Genomic DNA, 12,745 nt, shown 5'->3' with positions numbered 1-12,745 from the left:
TATTTGCTGTGTAAACCTGAAGCAACTATAAGAGACTTAAATTTCAATGTTACGTTTGCATTATCACTAGATGTTATATAAAGTTCAAGTTTTCCCTCAAATGAATATACACGCCCACTTCTTCTCTTATAGAACTGGTCTCTGTCCAGGAGGACATGTCAACTGTAAGCCATAGCTATGATGATTTGGGAGCAACACTGAAGGACAGAAGATCCGAACTGGAATCCATGCTTGCACATATGCAAAATGTTCAAGAAGAATCCAAGGCAATGAAGCAGTGGCTAGAGAAAATGGATGCCCATGCATCAAAATGGGAAGCAGCTCTTCATGACACTGGAGCAGTCAAAGAACAAGTGGAGCAACATAAGGTGGCTTCTGTCTCTTTCTCTTTTGAAAACTATCAATTAAAGAAAATTAATTTTTAAACAGACCTTTCTGTTCAGATTACTGGCGGGAGAGTGGGTCTATTGAATAATGTATGTGACTGTACTGCTGTATATTAGCACGTTGTATAGAGTCTTTATAAAAATCTCATAAACATGCCCATCAGAGATATTAGATAATCAGACTGCATACTTGCAGTAAAACAGGATGTAGCATTGGCATCAGAGCTGAGTTTGACTGGCTGACCCCCCGCCCCCCGGTGATGAAACCATCTTGATGAAGCATCTCATTGGCCAAATATGTTGATTTTATGCATTTTTAAAGCCTGACATGTTCGTTTTTTACAGTTGTTTGAAGCAGAACTGAAACAGAATGAGAATAAGGTGCAAGAGCTAAAGGACAGTGTCACAGAGCTGTTGGAGAAGAACCCTGATTCTCCTGAGGTGCCCAAATGGAAGCAGATGTTGGAGAAAATAGGTACTGCACTGTTTGCCATAGGCGTCCTGCAGGGCTTGAAACTGATTTGCTTGTTTCCATATAATTTGCATGGCCACAATTGGCTCCTGTTTTTACTAACTCTAGCAATATTAAACAGCAGCTTTACTGGGTAGTCTTAAGAGCCACCAGCTCTAGAGTTGGATGCTGGTGTCTGCAGTTTCAGCATCCACAGATTTGAGTCACTGTGAATTCCCACAAATACCATGGTCCCATTTTAAATCTTTTTAAACGGCAAAAAAAAAGTGTGCCAAAAGCAGTTTCCTGAGATGACAATGGAGGTGGGGAGGAGGGTGGATTGGGACCAGCAAGGAGGCTGGTTTGGCAGCAGTGGTGTCGACTGAATCCAGGCCCCCTTCTCAGGTTTGATCCGCGTTCTTGGGTCCACATGGACTTGCACCAGTGATATTGCTGTCACAGTGTTTTTTTTTGTGCCATGGGGTATCCTAGTCTCTGCTGTCATTGGCAAGAGCAGGACATTTCTTACCCTCAGAAGGGCAAACCCTCATGGGGCAGCACTCGCCCCTTTTGGCTTACAAATGCTGTTGGGATACATGCAGACCCAGGAAGCTGCCAAAAGATGATTGGCAGCCCAGAAGGAAGGACTAGCACAGATTTTGCCACAAAGAGACTCCTGGATTGGACTGATAATGGCAAATTCTATGTGAACTGAAACTCACAGATAGGACTCGTAGACGTATTTTCCCATGTCATAACTGTGCGTTAGATCTGGGCCTTACTTATTTGCACTGTTTGGAAAGAGCTTCACAGCTGAAATTTTAACGTATTATGTATGCCTGTGAACAGCACAATCCTGAGCTTCCTGGGGTGCCAAGGCCCGATGGCACCGAGAAGGGCTGCCACTGGATCCTGTGCCTCCTGGGCTACCGCGGGAGGTGCCTTGGGAGAAGGGGACTTTTGTCCCATTCCCCCAAGTAAGGTAAGCAGCCCCGCAATGGGGCTACTCACTTAACCGCCAACCAGTGACATGATCCCCAGGATTTACTTACTGGTCCCTGCAGCAGCCTCCTGATAGTGTGGGGAGCCCTACTCGACCGCCCCAGGGCTCCCTGAGGCTGTGAAAGTGAAAGTGGAGCTATTGCACCCTGCCTTCACAAAACCGGATCACCCTGCCTCCACCAATCCTGGGGATCACGTCGCTGCCTTCCCCCTGCCCCTTAAGGGGGCAGAGGCCAGGGCCTTCTGGCTGGAGCATTGCGATGCCCTAGTTTGAGAAGCCCTGGTGTATAGGGTTGCAGCCTAAGCCAATTGAGTTGCATTAGGCAACTGATATGTGAGATTGCTGATTCTCTTTTCCTTACTGCATTTTGATCATATTTGGCTTTTTGGTGCTGCTTGACTTGTCTTTAAAAACATTTCATTTAACATTTTTTTTTTTTTGCCAAAATTTTAGAAATGATCGTGATTGAGCACTAAGCTCATGCAATACTGTTTTAAAAAAAAAAAATACTTTCCTCTGAGAGTTGTTTGTCCTCAAAATAATGTTAGCTTGCAAGCCATCATTGAGTGTACTGAGTATTCATATAAGAGCCATGGAACTGAAAGAGGAGAAAATTTTCCTGTTAAGAAAATTAAGGAAGGATCCAAGACCATATAAACTTGAAACAGAATTAACTGCAGTTTAACATGGATGGATGAGGGTTGCAGAAGTAAGCATGTTTTGTTTTGTGGTGAGGGCAACTGAAGATTATAGCTTTCCCAATAATAATGATGATGAAAAACTCGCCCTGAAAGAACCAAGAGAGGAATCTACCGAGGCAATTGTGACACAGCCATTAATGCCGAAATAATCTGGGAAAATTGGCATTGACTAATGAGAGAAAAATTATTTTTTTAAATTACCCTTGAATTTTTAAAGGTTTTTTTTTTTACAAACAAAATACATGCAACAGCATAAAACCCAGGAAAATAGAACATTAACCATACCATTGAAAGCTGAACAAGTTAACACTTTTTATTTTTAGGGGTTCAAGTCAACCATGAGATATTAGGTTCTGGTTCAATTCCAGTTCACTGGAAAAAAAAAAAAACCTTTATGGACTGTTATGTAGTTTGGGCTCAGTTGTGATTTGGGGAACTGCTTCACAAAAATGGCCATGCCATGCAAAGTGAGCTTCAAGTCGCTTTTTAGTTGAGTGGATGGAAAATGCACATTACTTCTCCGTCCCACACCGACTCTAATGGTTTGAAGAGTGTTGGTCTGGATACAAGTGCGCATGGAGTGAGAGCAACAGTGTATCCAGGTACCACTCCCATTGGTCATACCTGTCCTTTCTCCAGCGTTCTGCGTAATCGTACATGAACGTTATGCTTGTATAGATTCTGCTCATGAGGAATCCAGTGCTGATAACACCCAATACTGTTATTGGTTTCCAAACTTAATGTATGTTACCAACTTTATGATTTTACAAGCACACACTGGATTTTTCAGGGGTAGGTCTCTGGCAACTATGACATCCATTCATGGACTGGTTCTGGACCTGAAACCTGGAAAGGTATGCCGAAAGAGTAGGGTGAATGCCCAATCCTTCATCCCTGCTTACATAGCCTATACAGTTATGCAAACCAGTCTCTGTATGGAAAGACTTACAGCAGGAGTAAGTAATGTATGTTTTGGGGGCTGCATCCATTTTGCCAAAATCTTTTAGATGAAAAATGCTTTCCTGCCTTTTCCTTCACAATGGCTGGACTAAAAGTAGGTTGCTAGTGGGAAGACTTTGTGGTGAGTTGGGTCATATATTGCTGACTACTGGCTTATGAGGCTTGGTCCATAGAGTTAGCCATCCGTCTTCCTAAAGGTATTATATGATATGTAATTTTTTATTTTGTCATAGATTCCAAATGGAAAGAACTCAGCCAGGTAGCAGCTGACAGGCAGAAAAAGCTGGAAGAGTCATCAAATTACCTGACCCAGTTTCAGGCAGCTGAAGCTCAGTTGAAACAGTGGCTGGTGGAAAAGGAGTTAATGGTCAGTGTGCTTGGACCACTGTCAATTGATCCAAACATGTTGAATACACAGAAGCAGCAAGTTCAGGTGAGCATTAGATCCCACCGTGCATTATTTTGTAGCATGGCGCTTGTGCATCTTGACTGGTGTCCCAGTCAGCAGAAGTTGGTCACACCAATTTATCAAATAACTTACAGCTTAATTTAGTTTGCTTTTTTGAGAAATACAATTTTTGAAACCAATAAAGAATACCGAATAATGATAAAAATGGTTGGCAACCTTCAGTCTCAAAAGACTATGGTATAAGCCTACAGCACCCGGTATTCCCAGGCAGTCTCCCATCCAACTACTAACCAGGCCTGACCCTGCTTAGCTTCCAAGATCAGACAAGATCGGGCATGTGCAGGGTAACAGTTGCTCTCAGCATTTTAAAGAATTGTACAGACTTGATCTCACAAAAGAAATGAAGTTTATTACATTAAATAACATTGTTATTTGTTCATAGCAATGTTGAAATTAGACTTTTAAAAGATTTTAATCCTGAACTGTTATGTGGATTTTGAGGGCAGTGGTGTTTAAGTTTTAAGATTGCAACCAACTTGTGGCATTGGTTTCAATGAAGTTTAGTTATGACAGATTTTAGTTGGCTGAGGAAAAAGTCTCTAAGCCAGACACTGAATATGACCACCTGGGATTTTCTATCTTGAGGGCAGAACTAGAAACAGTCTGCTAGTAAATGTTGAGTTAAAGCAGAGGAATAGTTGCTAATAGTAAAATAATTTCTTTTTCTTACATTTTCCCAAAATTAATTTCCATGCATGTTCTCACTTTTAGATTCTGCTCAAAGAGTTTGACACTCGAAAAGCCCAGTATGAACAGCTAACTACGGCAGGGCAAGGGATACTGAAGAGGCCAGGTGACCACCCGCCTTCTCATGAAACAGTGAGGCAGCAGTTGGCTGCTGTGGCGCATAACTGGGATGCCTTAACAGGGCAACTAAGTGACCGATGTGGCAGAATTGACCAGGCTATTGTCAAAAGCACAGAATATCAAAGCCGCCTGAGAAGGCTCTCTGGGAAACTTAGTGTCTTGAATGATAAACTCAGCAGCAGCCTGGCTGTAAGTACAGACCCTGATGCTGTGAAGCTGCAACTGGAAGCAGCCAGAGAAGTGAAACAGGAAATAGAACAAGAAATGCCAAATATAAATGCTGCCCAGTCTCTGTGTGAAGAACTGTCAGCACTGGTGGCAGAAGATTACTTGAAAGCAGAACTTATGAGGCAGTTAGATGGTGTCTTAAAGCCCTTTAAGGATCTGGAGCAAAAAGCAGGTGAGTGTCAAAGTGAAAAAGGAAAAACACAATAGTGGGGAAACTGTTTTGTGCACAAGTGGCCTTGCACCCAAATCAAGGCTTGATTATCTCCACGGCGCCACAGAGCAGTGGCTAGAAGGAACTGAAATTACACTGGGACTTCAAGTGTGGGAAGCAACTGCATTTTTCTGGACTTTGTTGAACCTCGGGCCTTCCTTTTTGCAACAGCAAATGAGATATGACTGCGCATTCGCCACGTAATTCCCACATTTTGAATTACAGCTCCTCCAAGCTGCTCCATTACATACAAAGTAATTTAAGGGAAGATGATTGCACATAACCTGTACGTGTATTTATGTCTTACCAGTACTACAGTTTTGTATATCTTGACTGGTCACTCCAGCATGGTGTTATGGTATACAGTAGCGCTGGCATTCCTGAGGCTTGTGCTGCCTTAGGCACCCATTTAAGTGCCACCCCCCTGCCCTGGAAGTAATTGCGGTGATATATGGTGTGGCCACTCTGAGCAACATGCCGCTGCTCCAGGAGGCTGCAAGGGGGGAACCTGCTACCTTCGCACGCACTCGGAGTGGTTCCACATCACTCAGAATGGCCACTGCGTCTTGAAAGCAGTCCAAGTGGCTGCGGGGGGAAGTTGATGGTGGCTACAGGGGGAAGTAGTCTGCCGCCTGGGATCACTTGTACCCACTGACATACACTTCCCCCCGGTATACCAGTGTATAGTAGAAAGCAGTCCTGAGTTCCAGTCTCAGTCAGGAGATCTAGTTCTATAGAAATATAATGGGAACTGGCAGCAATCTTGAAATTTTACTGTCATTCTCACTGAGTTTTGAAGAAGCTCTGCAAGTTTAGCACTTTGTAGTGAGCCTTTTTTGTCTTTATTTATTCTTCATGATATTTCAAAATAGTCAGAGGCATTTCTTGAGGTCAGTGACCATACTGTGCTGGGTATATGACTTGCTTCCACAGCCATCTCTCTGGTATATTGCCAGTACCAAGAGTTTCAGACTGTAATATTAGCATTCCCTACGTCATGGCTTTTCAAACTAGGGCATTGCGATGCCCCAGCATGTGAACCCTGGCCGCTTTCCCTTAAGGGGCGGGGAAAAGGCAGCACCGTGATCCCCAGGATCACGTCGCTAAGGGGGCTGCAGGTGCTGGCATTTACTTACCAGTGCCTGAAGCAGCCTCCCAGGAGTGTGGGGAGTGCTGCGCGAGGGTCTGCAGGGCTCCTCAGGTCTTGAAAAGTGAAAGCACAGCAATCGCGCTCCACTTCCAGTTTTGCAGAAGTGGAGCGCGACCGCTGCACTTTCACTTTTCAGCACCTGGGGAGCCCTGCAGACACTCACACAGGGCTCCCTGAATCCCAGGAAGGCTGCTTCAGGGGCTGGTGAGTGCATTTCAGTCCATGCAGCCCCCTGAGCGACGCAATCCTGGGGATTGAGTCACTGCTTCCGCCTCCACAAGAACATACTTCAGTTCAAACTCTCCCTGAGAGTTTGAAAACCGCTGTCCTAAGTCAGTGGTTCTCAAACTGGTGGATCATAACCCACTATTGGAAACTAAAAGCGTCACTTTCCCCTTAAGGGGAATGAGTCATAAATGGGTGCTCCGACAGTGCCGCAGCGATTGGGGTCCTGTGGACACCCAGGTGCATTTAAACATACCTAGGGAGACTGTGCAGTCTCCCAGAGGGTCCTGGAAGCTATGTTTAAATGCATCTGGGTGCCTGAAGTATGTTTAAATGCACATGGAAGCCCACAGCGCCGTGATCGCTGCAGCGCCATCGAGATACTCCCCCATCCCAGTCTCCACCCCCACAAGTACTTACCCCAGGTACTCAGACTCCCAGAGTGTTTGAGAACCAGTGCCCTAAGTGGTTGTTCATCAAATAATAGCATTGTGTTCTTTTGTGAGCATGTTCCAGTGAATAGCAGTGTTTTAATCAAGTAGATTTTTTTTTTTTGCAAAACATGTATTTCCCCTTAACTGAAATAATATTCATCACGATCATACTTAGAAGCCCATCATATACATTGATTTTTAAACATTTTGTTTTGGTCTTCTGCAGGCAATCACATTGAGCAACTTCAGTCAACCTATGCTAGTTCTCATCAGTTCCAGCAAATGTCCAAGGACTTTCAGGCCTGGCTGGACACAAAGAAAGAAGAACAGAATCAGTCACGCCCCATCTCTACGCGATTGGCGTCGCTGCAGTCATTAATTGATGACCAGAAAATGTTCAAGTGCACCTTGTCTGATCAGATTGGTTCCTATGAAAAAATAATTGCAGAAGGTGAAAGTCTACTCCAGAAGACTCAAGGGGCAGAGAGGGCAGAGCTGCAGTCCCACCTGAACCTGCTTAAAAGTAATTGGGATGAAATGAACAAGCAAGTTAAAGAACGGCAAGATAAGTTAAACGATTGTCTGGAAAAAGCCCTCAGATACAAAGAGCATGTCGAGAACTTGCAGCCCTGGATAACCAAGTGCCAAAGCAACCTGTCTGAAATAAAAATGGGCATAGATCCTTTTGAGCTGGAGAATTCCATCACTCAGGTGAAGTCCTGGCAGAAGGACTTGGACAAACACCAAGGGATGGTGGAGCTGCTAAGCAATGCAGCTGAGACTTTAGTGGGTGCCTGCGAGACAGATAAAGATGTCATTGAAGAGGAAAAGACAATGTTGATCCAAAAAGTGGATACAGTCACAGAACAACTGCACATGAGGAGGGAAGGTCTGGAAATGATGTCTCAGAGATTGAAAGAGTTTCAGGAATCATCCAAGGAAGTTAAAGAACAGCTCAAGAATGCCAGGGAACATTTGGAAGCACATGATACTCTCAAACCCCAGACTTACAGCAACAAACACTTGACCATTATGCAGGCTCAGCAGAAAGCACTTCAGAACATAAAAACTCAAGTGGACCAGGTGAAGAAGCTTGCCCAAGAACTGGTGGTGGATGCTTCGGATTCATCAGGCGTTTCTGACCTCTTGCTGCAAGCAGAAACACTAGGAGAAGAGTACAGTACAATCAGCCAGCAGGTTGACGATAAATGCTCCTTTCTGGAGTCTAAACTCCAGGGAATTGGTCATTTCCAGAACACCATCCGAGAGATGTTTTCTCAGTTTGCAGAGTTTGATGATGAGTTGGACAGCATGGCTTCTGTGGGCAGGGATCTTGTCACATTGCAATCCCAACGAGAGAATATCAGAACTTTTCTTAAAAATTTAGAAGACCTGATAACCAGTAATGAGAACGCAAACAAGACCTGTAAAGCAATGTTAGCCAGTGAAGTTGAAGCTTCCCCTGATCTTACAGGTATAAAAAGGGACCTGGAGGCTTTAAATAAGCAATGCAACAAGTTACTGGACAGAGCGAGAGCCAGGGAGGAACAGATTGAGGGGACTATTAACCGTATTGAAGAGTTCTATACTAAACTAAAGGGATTTTCCAAACTGCTTGGTGAAGCTGAAGAACATGAAGAGTCGCAAGGTCCTGTTGGCATGGAAACAGAGACTATTAATCAACAGTTGGAGATATTTAAGGTAAGAAGGTGCTTTCTCTGTTGTTGGAATAGTGGGTTAAAAAAAAACATGTCCATAAAATAAAAAATAACAATAAGAGTGTTGTGAGGTGAGCTGCTCAAGAGTTCGTCCCAAAAGGAAAACTTCAGTGTTTTACTTCAGTGTTGAACCTGCTGTTTTGGCTCATAGATGATTGTACTGGTTGTTCTCTTCTTCCTGCTTTCCCCAGAGCGGACTGTGTGTGGTACAGCTGTGTCATAGAAGAGCTTACTGGGGTAGAAATGAAGGATGTGGGGAAGAGGTGTTTTGGTACCTTCTTGCATTGTCATTCAGAAGCCTGCACCTGCACAGTTTGCATTAATACCGCCCCAAAAGGTTTTGTATGTGTTTTGAGGATTTCAGTGGCATGCAGTTGCATTGTGTCTGTTGTGGGATACAGTCTCATGTGCTGTGGTAACTGCAGGGGCAAAATATGACCGTTTCACGCATTAACCGGGCTAACATTCCTCTTCACGAGGAGAAGAGCAACTTTCTCTTTCCCTCATTTCCGCCATGCTGTTGTGACTAAAGTTGAGGCAGATGCTCCATGCAGAGGTCTGATTTGCATTATTCTTCCCCCTTGAGGAAAGGAGAAAAGATCATTCAGTGCAGGCCTCTGTATATACGAACTTCCATGCAGCGTGCCTGCCTTGCTTGTTGCTTTAGGTTCATGCCGGAGGGATGTCCACTGGGCTATCGTCATCTGGTAAACATGTGAACTGGTTTTTTGAATCAGATTGTTAGATTTGAAGAGGGACCATATCTCACTGAGAGAGCATGTGCTTTGCAGGCGGAAGGTTCACGATCAATCCTTGGTGTCTCCAGATAGAGAGAAATTCCAGTCTGAAATCTTGGAGAACCACTGCTAATCAGTGCTGACAGTACTGAACTTGATGAACCACTGGTCTTAGTTTAGGGCAGCTTCCTATGTTCCTTTTGTTGCAGAGTAAGAATAGTGTATAGTTTGGAAACTAGCAGCAGCCAGACTGCTGAAGTCAATGAAACTCATATGAAACTCACATTAATAACATGTAGCTGACACATGGAGGTTAACTATAACTCTTCCTTTATTCACGGTCTTTTCTCAGTGTCACTGAGTTAGCATAGGCCCAGGCAATCACTCCTGCTTTCAAAAATGCCTGTTTCCTGAGAATGATGTACACGTCATTTTGCATTTGTCCCAACAGAGGGTGTGTTTTGCCTAGTTTTTGACTGCAAAGCTTCTAGCATTTGTTTTACCCACTGCGTTCTCAGGTTAGATATGAAGATTTGTGGATAAGCAGCTTTTGTTGTTAATTGTTTGCTTTCTAACTGCATATTTAGAAATAAAAATGCTGAAAAATAGTGAGTGATATTTATGCAGACTATAATGATTAAAACTTCAGTTGTCCAGCAACTTAGCAACTCATACCATACAGTCTTTTGGTTTTGGGGTCCTTAGACTTTACGAGTAGATTGAGGGTTGTGGCCTGATGTAATCTGAAGTGTTCTCAGCTCAGTGGCATGCAGCACAGTAGAAACCAAGAACTGTGTCTTTTCTTTGGACAATGTTGTTAGGCAAACTTCCTATTGTCGTTTTAAAACATAACACCCAATATTTAGCTTTGGCGATCTCTAGCAAAACTGAGTATTCTTTTTTCTGGTCCCTGTACAACTGCGTCTGCACAAATGACCACTTGAAGAATATAAAGTTATAGGTAAACAACCTGACTTTCTGCTCCCCCTCACAGACAGCATGATTGGTAATTTTAAAGCTGGCCAGTAAACAAGCCAGGCAAGGGCAAATGCCCTAAATTGCTAACTGTTGTGCTTTTGGTCACTCTAAAGCTCCACCACATAGTTTAATGTATTCTAGAAGTTTGGATTCGTCATGACATCTTACATTTCCTGGCATTTCTGTCATCATTATCTTGCCCTGCTCAGGAGATTCAGTGCTGCTTTGGCAAAAGGATTTTCTCATGGAACAGTAAATGGACTCTGTGATTCAAGCAGCTCCGAACCATAGCCCTTCCTACACCCATTCAGGCTGCAGCCAGGATTTTTCCCTGAGAGCAAGATGAAGCATAAACACAGTCTTGAGCATCCCAGAGACATTGTACAGCCATGCAGAAAGAGAGAGCTCTTACTCTGCATAGAATGTTAATATAAAACAATCCCACATAGAAGATATTGGGGAGAAGATCTAAGCAAACTGTCATTCAGGTACTCTCTCTGACAACATATACATGAATTGGCAATAGATATTTGTTTCATTTATTTACCGTGCATGAGGAACTATCAGTCCTGTGACAGAGTGAAGGAGAGGTCAAGCAGAGTTCTGGTGGAGGGCCAAGAAGTTGCGATAAAGCATTTGTTCCAGGGGATTGTCCAAGACTCATGGCTTGGGCTCGTGCCAAGGCTTATGTAGTCAAGAAGTTCCATCAAAAGTAGATTGCAAGGATCAGTTAGCTGTTGTTCAGTCAGCACAAAGTAAAGAAGCGTGGAGGTGAAGCAAGGCAAAGGCAGTAGGCCAGGACTGTACAATTGTTCTGTTGACGTTGAGTTCTGCTTTCTGTCTTGCAACCCAGGCTCTCGTCCAAGACAGCTGTCTAGCAAAATTTATTTTAGTCTGAAGTAAGTCCAAAGTCCCCCGAACTGCTGAAGGGAAAAGAAATTACCCTGAATTCTGATTCCAGGACTCAGTTTTCATTTCTTAATGGCTTAGTGGCAAAATTGAAATATCCTGGCAGTCCTGCAGGCAGCGACATCCCCTTATGCTGCACAGAAGAGAAACTCACAACTAGCTCCTCTTGCCTGCTCGATGGGCTTCAGGAAGGACATATATGAGCTCTAAATAAGTTTTAGTGCAATGAAGACATTATGTTGCTCCTTATTTTTTATGGGTAGGCATAGCCATGCATTTCTTCATGCTTGTGAGAAAGAGCTGATGTCAGCAGAAGAACTGAGATGGGGGTTGATGCAAAAGCTGTGCAAGATGACATCAAAAAACTGCTTCATTGCCAGAAATAAAGGACAGCTCGTGTGTGTGCATGTGGGGTGGTCTCACCACCTTGGAGTCACTCTGGGTACAAAAACCCTGAATTAGTGACATACCTGGTTTCCAATCTTCCTAGCAGTGGTTGGTATAAGGGAAGTTACTATATGTCCTGATGTTGCACACTGGATGGTCTTTCTGTTTGTTGTCAAGATGTAGTAACTGTGGAGAATCTGGGAAAACAACAGAATCGATCTTATTAATGTATCCTTTGTACTAGTTTATTATGATTCTTTACTGCTGACTAAAGGGAAGTAATGATGTGTAGAAGTGGAGGCAAATTAGGAATTTTAAAAAAGCAGATTGGCAGTTAGATATAGGGGGAGAACTCCACCCCTTGCTGTACATACTAGGGCTAAGGGCGGTGATTCTCAGACTGGATTGTGCATACTAGTGTACTGCAAGAAGTGTGTCTTGAAAAATTAAGTCATCATATCAGATGCACTCCAGCAGTCTAAGCCTGTCAGAGAGGCTCCATATATCACTGATTCCCCCACCCCCTTTCTCCCTGCCATTGTATGGGCAGTGACATCATTCTCAGGATGGGAGTAGGGAAGTGAAGGGATTTCCTGATGCAACCCGTGCAACAGCTGACAGGCATACAAGAATCTCAGAGGTATGATCATTTCTCAGAAAGCAAAGTCCCATGCTTGAGCCTTGACTGACTAAGCAGTGTGGAGAGGCTTGGGTGCTAGGAAGCAATACTCACCATGTTAACCCTGCAAAGTTAATGTCTGTCCATTGTTTTGGGAGCAGACTGAAATGTGACATGTCGTTTTGAGTGTAGAGTGAGTATGCCCCCAGTTTTAAGCCAGGAAGAAACCAATGCTCCACCTATCAATTATAATTATTTGGCAAGCACTAGCTTAGGGCTTGGTTCTGTGATATATGTGTTGGGTGTATGAGTGTGCTGAATAATGGGGTCTTTTAAAAATTTGTTCAGCATGCTCTTTCCAGAGACATTCTA

General features: G+C 43.7%; 1 protein-coding gene across 1 annotated transcript in view; it reads left to right on the top strand.

Moving 5' to 3' along the window:
• Positions 1–12,745, top strand: part of DST (dystonin) — a 312,958-nt gene that overhangs the window by 199,877 nt on the left and 100,336 nt on the right. The window contains exons 54-58 of the mRNA XM_066612418.1: positions 133–368; positions 732–861; positions 3,735–3,934; positions 4,682–5,177; positions 7,252–8,726. Of these exons, the coding sequence (XP_066468515.1) occupies positions 133–368; positions 732–861; positions 3,735–3,934; positions 4,682–5,177; positions 7,252–8,726 (2,537 nt within the window). The remainder of the gene's footprint in view (positions 1–132; positions 369–731; positions 862–3,734; positions 3,935–4,681; positions 5,178–7,251; positions 8,727–12,745) is intronic.

This window comes from Tiliqua scincoides, chromosome 1, assembly GCF_035046505.1.
Source record: "Tiliqua scincoides isolate rTilSci1 chromosome 1, rTilSci1.hap2, whole genome shotgun sequence".
Taxonomy (NCBI): domain Eukaryota; kingdom Metazoa; phylum Chordata; class Lepidosauria; order Squamata; family Scincidae; genus Tiliqua; species Tiliqua scincoides.
This window is presented reverse-complemented; position numbering and strand designations above follow the sequence as displayed.